Source organism: Ananas comosus, linkage group 4 (genome assembly GCF_001540865.1).
Source record: "Ananas comosus cultivar F153 linkage group 4, ASM154086v1, whole genome shotgun sequence".
NCBI classification, from domain to species: domain Eukaryota; kingdom Viridiplantae; phylum Streptophyta; class Magnoliopsida; order Poales; family Bromeliaceae; genus Ananas; species Ananas comosus.
Window position 1 is genome coordinate 12,736,711 of NC_033624.1, and position 15,635 is coordinate 12,752,345.

General features: G+C 30.5%; 1 protein-coding gene across 1 annotated transcript; it reads right to left on the reverse strand.

The window, feature by feature from the left end:
• Nucleotides 4,465-6,008, reverse strand: LOC109709677 (ricin B-like lectin R40G3). The gene is made up of 4 exons (XM_020232001.1): nucleotides 5,724-6,008; nucleotides 5,301-5,423; nucleotides 4,951-5,179; nucleotides 4,465-4,769 (listed from the first exon to the last, which is right to left on the reverse strand). Coding segments are annotated over exons 1-4 (570 nt in total). The 5' UTR covers nucleotides 5,940-6,008; the 3' UTR covers nucleotides 4,465-4,767.

Genomic DNA, 15,635 nt, shown 5'->3' on the forward strand with positions numbered 1-15,635 from the left:
GAAATACTTTTTGCAATAGACTTTCTTCAAATAAGTCTATTTAAGTAACACTTGTATAATTAACCGATGTTTTTATCTGATACCCGTTGGTTCCGAGACTCTATCGAAATATTAAAAGCTACATTGAAATTATGGTTTTGGAGCTCAATAGTAGCTCAACTGCTTTATCACCCTTGAAATGGCCAGCATGGTCAGAGTTCCTAGTGTGGAATTCATATGAGGAGGAACCCAAACTGTGATCAGTGTTTGATTATTAGCTAAATGAACTAACTCAAATATTGTCCATGGACTCAAATGGGTCATTAATTAATTATATTAGACAAGCTAACTTATGAGTTGATCATATAATTGGTTACAAATATACAAATAATAAAACTGAATAGTCATATTTGTATGTATGATGAGACAGTGGTTTTTTTTTTCTGAAAAAAGAAAGGAAGAAAAAAGTAAAAAGATATTGTTTTGTCAACATAGCTTATGCTAAGAATTTATCCATGTAATTGCTCTAACTATGTACATATACACAGGTGCTTCATCAGATCATTAATGCAAGGACCAATAATAGAGTAAAGCAACAGCTAATAATTGAGTTGGTGGGTCTAGGTCTACATCAAAACTTAGAAATAGGAGGTGATCATGTTTGTGCGTGTACTAATTGAGTTGGACCACAAATTGAAGAGCTTGATTTGGTTTAGTGTAGCCGCATTTAGCTGTTTTATGAAAGATTTATAACTGATTACGCAAAACACAACGCATACTTCTCAATCGCCATGATTAATGTACTACTAACTGCATTTAGCTGTTTTTGTTTTTTTTTAATTTTACTTACCCGTGTTTTCTTTGTTCTATTTCATCTTTTCTTTTGGTGTTTTTTTTTAGAGATCTAATTGCTTCATATTTACAGCTAAATTTATTTTTATCAATGAATAAAGCAGATAGTGTGCGAACTTGCTCTCAAAATAGATGTTTTAGTTATACAAGCATCTAATCAACAATCTCAAAAGCCTTGTGCCTAATTTTTCTCAATGGAAATCGCTTGTAGTTTTAATATTTGATCAATCTATGTACTTTTTTGTTGGCAATTCTAAGGTGAGCTTCATCTTCACAAGGCTAATCATAATTCAATTATTGAAGTTTAGCAAGTAAGTAGCGAGGTTAATTAGAAAACGTGAAATTAATGTTAGGTTAACTAGGGCAACATGATATATAACAATATTCTTCAATTTCTTTTAAAAAAAATTATGATTAGTTCACAAAAAAATTCATTTGTTCGAATATTTTTCCAAATTATATATCCACTAATTAATATTTGTGCAGTGACAAAAAGATCATAGAAAACTATGCAAACATGAATTAATCAACTAAGTTCAAATATTTTACATATCATTCAAGTGAATAGTCCTTCATATATACTGTTGAAGTTTTATTACTTGAAAAGTTGATAGGAGATAAAATGAACACATCTCATGACAAGTTAGTACTTGACATATATATTTTTAGTGCTACAAATTTTCATATATACTGTTGACTACTGCTATTTATAATCAAACTACATATCCAAATTGTCGACAAACTCTGAGCTTTTCAACCATTCAGAATTGAATCCGAATACAAAGCATTTGACTATGCGTGACACAAAAATAACACAAGAATTATCACAAGCCTAGAGAGAGAGAGAGAGAGAGAGAGAGAGAGAGAGAGAGAGAGAAGGGGTGAGCCCAACCATAACTTGATTTGGAGATAGCCCATTATATATAGTCTAGGCTAGACATGGACCGGCCCTGGCTTGGCTGGATCTAAGCTAACACGGTCCATTACGAGCACTAGTAAAGTCGACTTACAGCCCGTTTGGTATTGAGATCCATTTAACGCCAGTAATTAAACAAAATGTAGTTAGAGCGAAAATATATAAAAATATGCCTTTTCATTTTTCAATGAAGTCGTAGAAAATATATCATAACCATCTCACTGCAATTTGCAGCTATAAAATGCAAATTAATTAAGTACGAAGATAAGTAAGGTACTTTTTTTTGAGAGAGAGTGATAGATAGCACGCTACCCACTTCGTTTATTTTATTTAAAAATAAACTTAGCTGGAAATGTGAATCAACTAGGAATCAAACGAGTAGATTATACATGCAATTAATAGTGATAGAGAAAAGATAAATGTTCAAAATAGTGTAATCTATGCCATTTTTATATCTTCGCTTAGTGCTATATATTGCACCTGCACGTTTCTACAATCACTAGTTGTTGATCAGGAAATAGTACGCACAAATTATGTTACTTTTAAGCAAATCTTCGTCGACAATAAACAAGAAGACCAAATCCATAAAATCATGGAAAAAATCTCTATCATGCGCCCCACTTAAGCATCTCGATCAGCTTTGTCCAGCAAATTTTCACTATATCATGTGATCATTTATTTAATTAACAAATTAAAACCAGCTCGGCCTAATCCGGTGCGTAACAGCATATTCCTACGTTTCTGTGACAGGATAAAATATAGAAAATTTGGTTAAGTTAAATAAAGGATGTTTATTAGAGTATTGGGCTAAGATATAAAAAAATGGGGCAATTTCAACCTTCGATAGTTACAAACTATCATCATATATATATGCTCCTCCAAAATTAACGACATAATTTTACCACTATAAATTTATGTATTATATCAAAAATATTCGTTCTCAGATTGACTAAGATTAGCTACATCTGATTAAAAATAATAGTGTGGTATTATGGAGAGCTGATAAAATTATTTTTCCTTGAAAAGTAAGACTAGCTAAGTGTAACTTTGCCATTTTAATATGCTTAGTTTTTATTTATGATTTAGTTTATGAATAGCTTTTATGTCTACTCCAATCTTTTTTTTAATTCGATATAATTTGGTTCTCATATTATTCTTAAATAAATAATAATAGTCAATTAAAACTAAAATTTTTTTTTTTCTGAATGTATTCTTTACTTTACTTATTTTAAATTAGTATGATTTTTGTATTTACTATTTTTATAGTTTAATTTATCCAAATTAATTAATTTCAATTTAGTATGCATTCAGTTGCATTTATAATATTTTAAATGTAAAAGTTTTTGGCTTAACTAAAAAGGAGTTGATGATAGATAAAGAGTACAGTGAAAATTCTAATAAATTTAGAGAAAAAAAATATCGCAAATGTGGATACTTTTGATATTTTCTTTAAATTAGAGGATCGTTTTTGATATTGAAAGGAATTTCTATATATTTAATGATTGGAAGAGGGGTATATATGAAATTATCCCTAGATTAATTAATCACTCACACAAATAGAATCAATTATCTTGAACATTAGAATTTTTTTTACCAATAGCAGCAAATATTAATTATACTGTGAAAATTGCTATTGACAAAAAAAAAAAAAAAAGCACTGAGTGAAATTAAGCTTTTACCCATTCTGAAAAAAATATAAAATTTCAATTTCACTTCTAATTATTGTTTTGGAGATGGAAAAGTTTGGAGTGTGTTTTTAGACAGTGTTGCTTTAACAACAATTTTATATTATGTCCTACCAGGTTATTTAAGCAATTACAATCGAGCCCCAAAAGTTTCAAATGAATTACTCATTAAAGGAACGATTTTGATTTTCCAACAATAATGAAACAGCCTTTCGATAGCGTAAGCAGTAAAAGATTTGATGATTGATACTTAATGTTCCAAACTTAATTGCTTTATATTTATAGTTAAGTTTATTTTTTAAAAAATAAGACGGGTAATTTACTATCTTTCTTCTAAAAAAAAACTTTAATGAAACACAGAAAATTGATTAATTAATATTAATTAATTACATTAAGAAAGAAGATGAGCTACATGTGTCACTCCATAACTACTACATTTGTTTTGCTTTTAAAAAAGCTTTTTAACAACAACATCTACGTGTGCAACCCACCACCACACTTCCATTCTTGGTCAAATTTCAATGAGCATATTTAAAAAATATTTCAAAAATAATTTTTTGACTGAAAAAATATTTGTTATTATTTTTAAATAAAAAGTAGACCGTTTTTCAAAATTGTTATCTGAAAAATAAAAACGGTAAACAAATAATGTTTTTCATAAAAACCTGTTTTTTGGGCAAAATAGTTTTTCAAACTTTTAACATATGGAATATAAAATACAAAGTCGTGCATGGTAGGTTAGGAGTAAAATCATATTCAATGCGCACAAACTGAAATTAATAATATGAAATTTATTCAGCACTGACACAAAGTGTTGTTTAAACAGAAATGCCTTAGTGTAGTTACTAAATGAAGCACTTAAAAATCACTAATAACAGTTTTATTTTAGGGTGGAGTCCTGAGAATCATCAAATTAAAATTTCTACCTTTGAGAACCGAAGTTTAATTTTTATTTTCTGCTTGTCAACTCTCATTGAAAAGCACGCGAAGGAGTGATTAGGCAAAGGAAATAAAACTAAGGAGACATGATCATGCATAATATAGCATAGATAGAAAACATATAGTCCACTAAACATAAAAGGAGAGACACGTCCTCACAAACACGCATACCAAGCAAGCAGGTACAAACACAGACACAAAGTCCACACAGCTCATTATAACTCTCTCTCCACTCATCATGCTTCCAAAATAAGCCAAAAAAAGGAGAAAAAGAAAGAGCAACAAGATGCCATAGAGGTACGACATTATTCAGGCAGAGCAGCAGCAGCAGCATACATATAGTAGCAGGCCATTGATGGAGAAAGATCAGAGTAGAATCTCCACCATGTTGTACGTTCCTGCAGTAAAGGATCGATAAATATAACAATTAAGTGAAAAGAAAATAGGGTGAAAAATTAAAGAACTAGAAGATAGAAGAAAACACAATAATATGTATCTATGGTGAAGAACAGCTAAAAAATCAAAAGAAGAAAAAACAAAAGAAGAGGAGGGTGATGATAGATATATAGATATATATACAGTAGGGGACGATCTTCCAGCGCTGGTTGTCGCCCTCGCACCACTTCCAGAGGACGAGGGAGGTGCCGTCGTGGACGCCGCCGTGGTCCTTGTCGCCGTGGAAGGCGTCGAAGTTGAGGTAGATGTTGTTCACCATGCGGATGCACCGGAACCCATGCCCCACGTCCCGGCTCTCCGTCCACAGCACCGACTCGTCCAGCACTTGCGGGTTGTACGGCACCGCACGAACCTAACCAAATTTTATACATACATGCATGCATGTATATGTAAATATTATATAGATGCTATAAATAAATTATTCATTAAGATCAACAAAAAACAATATAATATATATAGGAAATTAAACTTACAGGGTGGGATTGGCCGAGGGAGTGCTTGAGAGCTTGGCCGGTAACCTTGTTGATGAGGGCGAAGGCTGGGTAACCCTCTTCGTCCTTCACACTCGTGCTGTGTCGCATGTCCTTGATCCAGTGCTACGTACGTACGCACGTACCAATATTGAAATTAACCGTTTTAGACTTTTCGCAAAACTAAAATGAGAAAAATACAAGGGCCAGCGAGAAATTCGAGGATCCGCCACAAACATAGCATTTTTAAATTTTTGTTTCAAAAAATAAGCACATGTATTACATATATATATATATATATATAATAGTAAATTACAAGGACGAACTAGAAATCCAAAGATCCACCCACAGCCAAAAAAAAATTTAAAAAAAAAAAAAGAAAAAGAAAAAGAGAGCGGCCCCATTAGTGATTGATCGATGGATCACCTGGTAATCGTCGTTAGGGTTGGCGGTGGCGAGGACGACGTGGCCGTCCCTAACGGCGAGGCTGTAGTTCTCGTTGGCCTTGCAGAAGATCCTAACGGTCGGCTGAGGTGGCAACCCCCCGTCGTAGCGGGCCCCAGGCGGCGCGTATCCCGGGGTGACGTAGCCCCCGCCCCCGCTCCCGCCGTGGTGGTGGTGGTGGTGGTGGTACCCGTCCATGGCCTCTGCGGGTGATTTATTTGTGGTTTTTTCAGGGGTCTTTTTGTAAGAGTACTTGGGATGAGGGGAGCGGAGGGTGGAAGGAGCGTATTTATAGTAGTGGAAAAGGGGAGAAGAAGAAATTGTAGCATGCACCTGGTGTAGTAGTACAATCTGTATGCCCCGTTCCTATGTACAAAAGTAGTACTTTAACAATAGGGTTTATTTACATGCTGATGTGGTAAATGTTCAATTTAAATGTTGTATGAGGTTAAATAAAATATATATATATATATATATATATATATATATATATATATATATTAGCGTGATAGGCTGATAGCGTCGGGAGATCGAGTGTGGTGTACTTAGTAGGAGGTGTACGTAGGAATAGAGATGCAGCAGGTGCAGGGAGTAATTGGGTCGGTGGGTAGGGGAGTGAGTCAGAGGGTGGTGGGTGAGGGGCCAATGGAAATCGTGCGTGGATACCGAGGTGTCAGAGGCGTTGTAGCTCCGACGCTCCCTCACGAGTCTCTGCCTCTCCCTATTTTGTCCTTTTCTCCTTGGCTCGTTTCTTCTCTATTTGTGAAATGAGGAGAAGCCCACGTATTTGAATTTGAATTTTTGAATTCAAATTTAAATATATTTTTTAAAAAAAATAAAAAATATTGTCGGATAGAGGTTTGTAGACTAATGGATCGTTTGGCCTAGCTTCTAAAAATGTGATTTCGGAAAAAGTAATTTTGGTTTCGAGAAATGATTTTAGTTAAAAACTGTAGAGCGTTTGGATGATCTAGTTTAGATAAAAGTGAATTTTCTGAAGTGATTTTAAAAAACTGTTTGGCAAANTGATTTTGAAAAACTGTTTGGCAAATTTTTTTTGATGTTTGTATATTTTAATAATTTTATTAAATTTTTTTTTCAAATAATTTAAAATCTAAATTTAAATTTGAATTAAAATAAAAATTTTTAAATTTCAAAATTGTACAAAATTTAAAATATGATATTTTAATTTAAAAGATAATTTAAAATTTTAAAAATTTAAAATTTAAAATATTATTAAATTTAAAAATTTAAAAATTTAAATTTAAAATATATATAATTAATGAAATTTAAAATATAAACTTTTAATAATTAAAAATATAAATTAAAATTAAAATTTCAAACTTTAAATTTAAAATTTAAAATTTAAAAACTAAATTTTAAATTTGAAATTTAAAAATTAAAATTAAAATTAAAATTTTAAAAATATAAATAATTATGAAATTTAAAATATAAAATATTAATATTAAAAAATATATTTAAAATTTTAAATTTCAAAGTTTAAATTTCAAAGTTTAAATTTAAATTTTAAATTTTAAATTTTAAATTTTAAAATTTAAATTTAAAATAATTATGAAATTTAAATTTTAAATTTTAAATTTTTAAATTTTGAAATTTATAATTTAAATTTTAAAAATTTGAAATTTATAATTTGAAGATAAAAATTATAATTTAAAATTTAAAAATTTTATATTTTTAAATTTAAATTTTAAAATCTAAAATGTCAAATTTTAAATTTTATCTTAAATTTAAAATTTGAAATTTAAAATTTTAAAATCTAAAATTTGAGATTTGAAATTTAAAATTAAAATTTAAAATTTAAAGTTTGAAATCTATTTTTCAAAATTTAAAACTTAAAAGTTAAAATTTAAAAATTCAAAAATGAATCTGAAAAATAAAATTTAAAATTAAATTTAAATTTAAGTATTAAATTTAAAATTAAAATAAAAATTTGAAGTTTGAGTTCAAAATCAGAATCAAATTTCAAGAAGCAGCTTTCTTCTGCTTCTGATTCTGAGATTTTCGAAATCAGTTTTTTGATTCTAAAAAGCAGAATCAGATTTTAAAAGTGAGTTTGCCAAACGCTCTATTGAGCCGAAAATCACTTTTCAAACCCAAAAGCGTTTTTTAAAAACTAGGCCAAACACCACCTAATTCTATTGTTGCATCCAATTAATTTTTAATTGATTGTAATTTTTTGTTCAAAATTTTAGAATTATTATAATCTAAGTTCTATAACTTAATTTAGTTAACTAAATATTAATATTGCAAACGTAAAAATAATATAGTACTATTATTAGTGATGATGGATTAATAATGGAGTTAGAGCAAAAACATATAGAGATATGTTTCGACGTTCTCAGGTGTGACCGTAGAAAATATATTGTAATCGACTCATTGCGATATACGGAACACAATTTTACGTACGAAAATAAATATGGTATTTTCTTATCGCACGTAATGCAGTGATAGGACAATTCCTAAACATTCATGATACAGTGGTATATACTAAAATAAAATATCATTTTAATTATATGGTGATTATATGTAATAATATATTAAAAACAATCAAAATATCTAAATTAAATTAAGAAATATGTACTGATATATATTAATAAGTATAATTATTCTACATTTGCTCATCAAAGAAGATAATCAACTATACAAAATAACAATTCAAAAAATATCAATCAATTATCATCCAATTTAATTAAATAATAATAATAAATATTTAGTTGCACAAATTTGCTCATTAACTATATATATCATCCGAGTGAGCTGGTATGCTTCTGGAAACACAGAGCCTTCCGTGCTTCCAAGTCGTTTTCGATGTTGGAACTTTCGAATCGACAATCGGCCCCGTTAAACCTGATCTAGAGCATTTGAAGTACCTAGAAAATAAATTTTCTAATTTTTCAATATAATTTGCCTAGTGATCGAAGGGGCTCAAAATCAATAATTTTAATGGCCGTGGTGAGCCGTTTGTAAGTTTAACAGTGTTGAAATATTCAAATCACGTAAAAATTTGATAAAAATTTTTTTATACTATATAAAACAAGATCAATATTTTTGATCTAAAGTTTTAATGTCATATCATCATATTTTGGAAGATTTTTATTTTCAGCTGTTGATTTTGAGCCACTTCGATCACTAGACAAATGATATCAAAAAATCGCAAAATTTATTCTCTAGATACTTAAAATACTCTAGATCAAATCTAACGGAGTTGATCGTCGATTCGAAAGTCTCAATATTGAAAATAACTTGAAAGTACAAAGCGCTATATACTTACAGAAGGATACCAAACGCACTCATATCTGGAAGCATACCAAATGCACTTATATCACCCACGTCGGTTTACGCTTGTCTGTTTATATTAGGTTTGAATATCAATTCACATAAACTATCACTGAGGTGTATGCGGCATCTGTCACAAATCCGGAAGTTTCTATCGAATAGAAAATATATCAAGCGGTCTCCTTCATGCAACCACTGACTTTAATTTTAAAAAATGATCTAATAATCCCTTTTTAATTAATTTCTACTGTTATATATAAGGGTTTATTGCCATAATAAAAAGAAAAAAAAGAGCACGTAAGTTGATTGTAAACTCCAAAATTTTGCAAATGTAAATTTAATTATCACATCACCAAACTTAACGATACTATTCATAGTAAAAACAACTGGTAGAATAAATTCATTAAACCTAAGAAATACTAATATTATATTCATAATTAAGTTTACTATAGATAATATTTTAATAAAATATTTTATTCAATTAATAACACCTCCACATTACAAATTAATGGCTTTTTATTGGACTTATTCCCCCGAATATATATCGTAGAAACTTTCATATCCATAAAATAATCAGAAAAATATTCTTTCTTTCATATAAAGTTTGTGTGTGAATTTTCTTATCCGTTTGGAAGTTATTCTTCAACCAAAGCTGGGAACTTTTCTTCTTTTTTAGTTGATATCACTACAACAGAATTAGATTATAAGGACACATATTTGGGACACTTTTGAATAAGTATCCCATTTATTCTAAAATTTAAAAACACATCTATTAATGCCTAAATATAAAGCCCAATCCAATCAAAAATAAAAGATTACTCTACTCAACCCACCACACCTAGTCCATTTGGCCCGATTACAAACAGAAAAGAAAAAAAAAAATCAATTACCATCTTTTTTTTCTCTCTTCACTCAATCTACTGAAATTCTAGACGAAGAGTCTTTACTGTCGTCCTCCTCCGCCACCGCAGCCAACGAGATAGACTTTCGGCGGTTGCTAAATGCTTAAATAAGTGTTGGTAAATTAACAGCACTCTTTTAGGTTATAGCGACACTCTTTAACTGTCACTATATACCTAGCGACCTCACATATAGCAATATTTTTTAAAAGTGTCGGTAATTTTAGCTAGCAGCACTTTTTTGACATGTACCTACATTTAAAAGTGTCGCTATAGACCGTTTTTGTTGTAGTGTATGAAATTCGCATGCATGGATGGGAGAATTTATTGCCTGAAATTGGTCCATCAAAATCCCAAACATCCAATTTTCAAAAATCATAAATATGCATGTACTACTTTTATTTAAGTTAATTATTTTATATGTAGTTAATAAATTTTTTTCGCCCATAGACTCTACACTTCAAAAAAATAATGTCATAACTTTGTCGATTTCCAAATTCTCTATCGGTAGTCCTGTAATAATTTATTTTTTTTGTGTCAAATTATATATTAATTATTAGAAACAGAATGCGGTGTATGAAATATACTTTATGCGCGCGGTGCACGCAATAAGTTGTGACGCATGTGCAAGGTGATTACTGCAACATATTTAGTCGTACTACAACATGATATGGCTGAGTCGTTTAATTCGGTGGGGGTGAGAACTTGGGCAGGTTGGGTCCGGTACAAAATGATTCGCACCGAATGGCGTGCCTTTTAAAGCTCTTGGATAAGATCTACTTAGCTACTAACTTATGGTTTCAATTATCTCAAAAAAAAAAAAAAAATCTTATGGTTTAGCATTGGGACGGGAACTCGATCCACGTGACATAGTTAATTTATGTAACAAAATAAACATCAAGATGGTTAATATCAGACTCGTCGGCTTCTTTGCGATGTTAGGTTTTTCAAAAAAAAATTAAGAAAATAATTTTCTGATTGAAAAAGTATTTTTCATGTTTTTGATTCATAGGAGCAGAAGTTTTTTTTGAAAAAAAATTTTGGATTTCATGAAAAATGTTCTTTTCGTTTTTTTTGTATTTTTTATAATTTGGAAAACGACAAAAATGGGAACGGAGTTTTTTATGTTTTTTTTTTCTCGGAAAACAACTTTCTATGTACAAAAAATATTTTATTTGATATACCTTTTCTATTCATTCAAATTATTATAATAATAATAATTGGTAGATAAGAGGTATGACCAACTTTTTACGGTATTTTTTAAATGTGTACTCAATATGTTTCTTTAATATATTCAAGCAAGCTTGTGGTTATTTGATTGATTGATGATGAGTATCATCAAAAATATCTAGTATTTTTTTTTTGAGAGAGAGAAAAACAGCATGCTATTCATTTTTAAACTAAACTGAAAATGTGAAACAACTAGTTTCGAATCTGAAACCTCCAGATATCAAATATATCTAGTATTACATACAGTACTCGACCTTTAGAATTATCTCTTCGAAATAAGATCATAGATGTAATTTGTTATCCTAAAAAAACTATCAATGCCACAATCTTTTCATAAAAGGGTTTTTTTTTTTTTTTTTTTTTTTTTTTTGTTTTGCTTCATGCAACAAGTTTAGTTGATTTGTTCACCAAATCCACTTATCATTTTAGTAGTTAAAATTGGTGATTCCTCGTAAAGTGGGCCGGGGCAGTTGATCCGGCACAACCCAACGTCGACTTGCTTTGCTTCTAGAAACGTATTATCTGAGAGAGGTAGAACTAAAGAAGTAGATAAGGTTTTCTACAACCCCATGCGCAGGAATTAATCACGTACAGACCTCGTTATCTGATCGCTTATCAATGGCTGAATCAACGTGTATCAACCACATCAGACGGTGAGGATTAATTAACTCTATTATTGATTATTGATGAATAGCAAAATCACATTCTCTGTGTGTGTGCAGGTTCTTACGCATGTATGTTCACTTTCGAACTCAAATACCTTTTAACAAATGTAGATGTAAATAATTAGGATTTTGATTACTAGTGTAGCTCGAGTGTAAGATCTTCTACTCTTGTACCATATCGAAACAATTAATTACTTTAAAAATAATATTATTAATATTTTTTGTTCAACAATTATAAGCATATGGACGATCTCAAAGAAAACTCTTTATACGATGCAATCCCCCTCGCACCCAAATGGAAAGGCAAGGTTGCTTAAATGGCTTGCAAATAGAGTAAAATATATCAAGCTGTTAAGACTATTATTAAATTATGTTTCATTAAATTAATTTTTGGATAATATAATATCAAAGGTTATCCTGATTTTTTTTTTTATTTAAGTGGTTCTGAATTTAATTCCACACCAACCATTTAATGAGATAAATTTCTATCCAATGTTTTCCATACTATCTTGGATTATATATTTATTTATTTATTTATCTTCTTCAGTAAAATTTTTTGTTTCTGCAAATTTACATACTTGCACTTTAATCTCTCACAAAAAAAAAATCAAAAATAACCCAAAATAACCCATTGATGAAAATTCTCATTTGCATGGATATGCGCAAGCTTTGAAACAAAAGATGTCTATTTTAGAAAAAAAGAAGCCACAATTATCGCCAAGCTAAAAATTTAAGTTTTTTTTATCACAGCAAATTAAGCCCACTCAGTTTACAGGCTCCGAAAATAAAAACTCTAATGCAAAATTTTATACGTGTTGGCATTCGGTTAAATCGAATCGGGTACGCCCATAAGCGGGTTCGATCCGACGGATATTATGTTATCTAATTGGATTAGAATTAATCTCGCTTTCAAATTAAAAAGCTAATTAGAGATAAATATAATCATATTAGGATAACAAATAATAACCGATTTGGCCTTATCTCTAACGTTATTAGGATTTTGAAATTCCTTATAAATATGCGGGCGATCCCACCTAACAAAATATGAAAAATAATGGAAAAAGAGAGAGAATAAGAAAATAATAGAGAAAAACCACATCCTCCATTGACCTATTATTCTAGAGGGACTTGCACGGTAGATTTGCGATCGCACTCGTTTGTAGTTCGATCCACCGCGAGTTCGTGGAGCGTGAGAAGACATTCAAGGACGATCCGAGGACACGTGAATCAATCTAAACGATCCGGGCTCACGCGTTGTTGCGCGAATCGCTTCCGCAAAAATGTACGAACCGATAACTGCCGCTGCGTTCTACAATACGACAACCAAAGATTATTGAAATTTTTCTTCACTCAAATAACACTTTTGTAAAATATATGGTCGCGTATTTTTTGGGCCAAAAAAAAGGGGCATTACCAACATGTGGAAGCAATGACATTGTTCTTGATTCGCAAAACACTCGCCTTTATTCTTCGACAAGAAAAAGAACGGAGAAGAGGCAAAGGGAAGGAAAAAAATGTTGGCCATGTATAAGCTCCAACATGCATTTGTTATTGCCACGTAGAGGTCGATCCCATCTTTGTAAATTTTGCATCAGATTCAAAGTGGGTTTCTAGATTTAATTATCTATATATTTCCATCTGAACATTTTCCAAACACTAAAAATTACACTCATTAAAGGCCAATGAAGGTGCAATTAAATGGCTATAAGAATTTGACAGATTGATGTGGATACATATCCGAAGTTGAATGTGATGGTTCTTGTTAATTGATATTATCTGGGAGTCATATTTTAGCATATTCATGAGCTCAATTTTTACTTTCGACATTTAATGATACCGCTTTCTATTATATTAATTTATATATATATATATAAAAGTTGTAATCAAACTCACTTCAAAATTATTGCAATATATGACACAACAAAAAACCTTGATGCAGTAGTATAGCGTGTGGTGGCTTTGCTTTGATTGTTAGTTTGCATCACTTAAAAACTGGACCGTTGGTTGAGAACATGGACCGTATGAAAGATCGAAAGGCCCATTGGGTCGAGAAAACAACTTATCCAATACAAATTTAAAAGAGAGAATGGAAAGAGATAATTTCATTTTTAAGCAAAAGACAAAAAATTTTATTCAAAGGTTTTGACTTTACTATAGAGAGAAATGTTATTGCAGGTAATTTGATATAATGAATCCCTAGTATTATTTTGCCGACAATACTTCAGGCATGTTTGGTTTTGCCTCTGCTTCTGCTTCTAATAGTAGTAATATTAGCAAAGCTTAAGCACAAAGAAATGGATGAAATTTGTGCCATAGTACGAAACAGAAATGAGATTTGAAAACTCAAAAATAGAAATTTTAATTTGTCCTTTAATTCTATTAATTAAAAAGAATATCAGAATTATATATAGATGTGTTTTTACTTTTTTTAATGGCCCTACTAAAAAAGGACATATCGAAAAGCAAGGTCAAAAGGCTTTTCCATTAAGCGCCTACTATGATGGGCCTTGGTAAAGCCTAATAATAAGTTAATAACATGAAATGGTAAGTTAAATCACTAAAGTTTTAAAGGGGCTTTTTTAAAATTTACCCCTTATACTATCCAAATATCTTTCTAAAATTCAACCCCACTAATAACCCGTAGAGGAAAAGGTGATATTTAAAGGAAATTTTTGAAAGAGAAAAAAAAAAAAACCTCTTATAATATCCAAATACACTTGTAAAATTCAATCTCACTAGTAAACCCTAGAGGGAAGGGGATATTTAAAGAAAATTTCTGAAAGAAAAAAAAAGATTACCCCTTATAATACTGAAATACCCTTTTAAAATTCAATTCCATTAGTAAACTTTAGCTAAGGAGAAAGGGGATATTAATTTGAAACGAAATTTTTAAACGAACAAAGGTATTTTGATCATCCTGGAATAAATAAGAATTTTTTATGTTTTGAAGGGCATATATATTAGATATATATTATCCTAATTCCAAAAGGCGAAACATGTACGAACTTAATAATTAATTAGGATGTGCTTAGTGCAATCCAATAATTCTCTTCGTCGTCTAATGACTCCACGTAGCTTGCATTTTAGATCATTAATTGCGTCTTACGTGTCTCACTTCTACACTTCTTTAAGCCGTCGACAATGATTTGTTCTTACTTTCAAAGAATTGTTTATAAGAGCTTATACATGATGATGATGACTAATTTAATTTGAAGCCACTCATATATTTTTAATTTTTTAATCGAACCAGTTCGCTTTAGCTTAGCCTACAGGTTATGTTAGTGCGAGCCAAGACAATAAAGTTGATTAGTTTATTGGTTAAAGATCTCAATTAGGTTGGAAGATAACATAAAATACGGCGAAAATTAGACGATAATGCTTTGTAAGGTTTCTTCTCATCATGTTTCCTTACCTGTGACATGTAACAACCGATCGAGGGCAAATTAACCTGCGACATCATTTTTATTATCTTCTTTTATATATAATATACTAAAGTTATTTTCTTTGTGCCTAAGATATGTAAGCTCCCTTATTCCCTGGCCGAAGTTTATATATTATGTAAAGATGTAGAACTTTGACTATTTTATATATACAATTCAAACTTTTGTTTCCAATGAGGAAGTAACGTACGTATGCATACGTTCAACACGGAATATTACACTCGCATCTACGACGAGGAATAGTGGAATAATTCTTAATTTACCTTATCCAATTAACAAATTACCCACATGCTAAAAGGTTAAACAATTCTTATTTACTTCGAGCCTAGCTAGATCCTTTCTCATGCATATTTTAAGATGGAA

Coding starts and splice junctions, on each gene's coding strand:
- LOC109709677 (XM_020232001.1), bottom strand. CDS start 5,939: ATGGACGGGTACCACCACCACCACCACCACCACGGCGGGAGCGGGGGC. Junction 5,424..5,723: donor ACCCTAACGACGATTACCAG/GTGATCCATCGA, acceptor GTACGTACGTAG/CACTGGATCAAGGACATGCG. Junction 5,180..5,300: donor CCCTCGGCCAATCCCACCCT/GTAAGTTTAATT, acceptor AAATTTGGTTAG/GTTCGTGCGGTGCCGTACAA.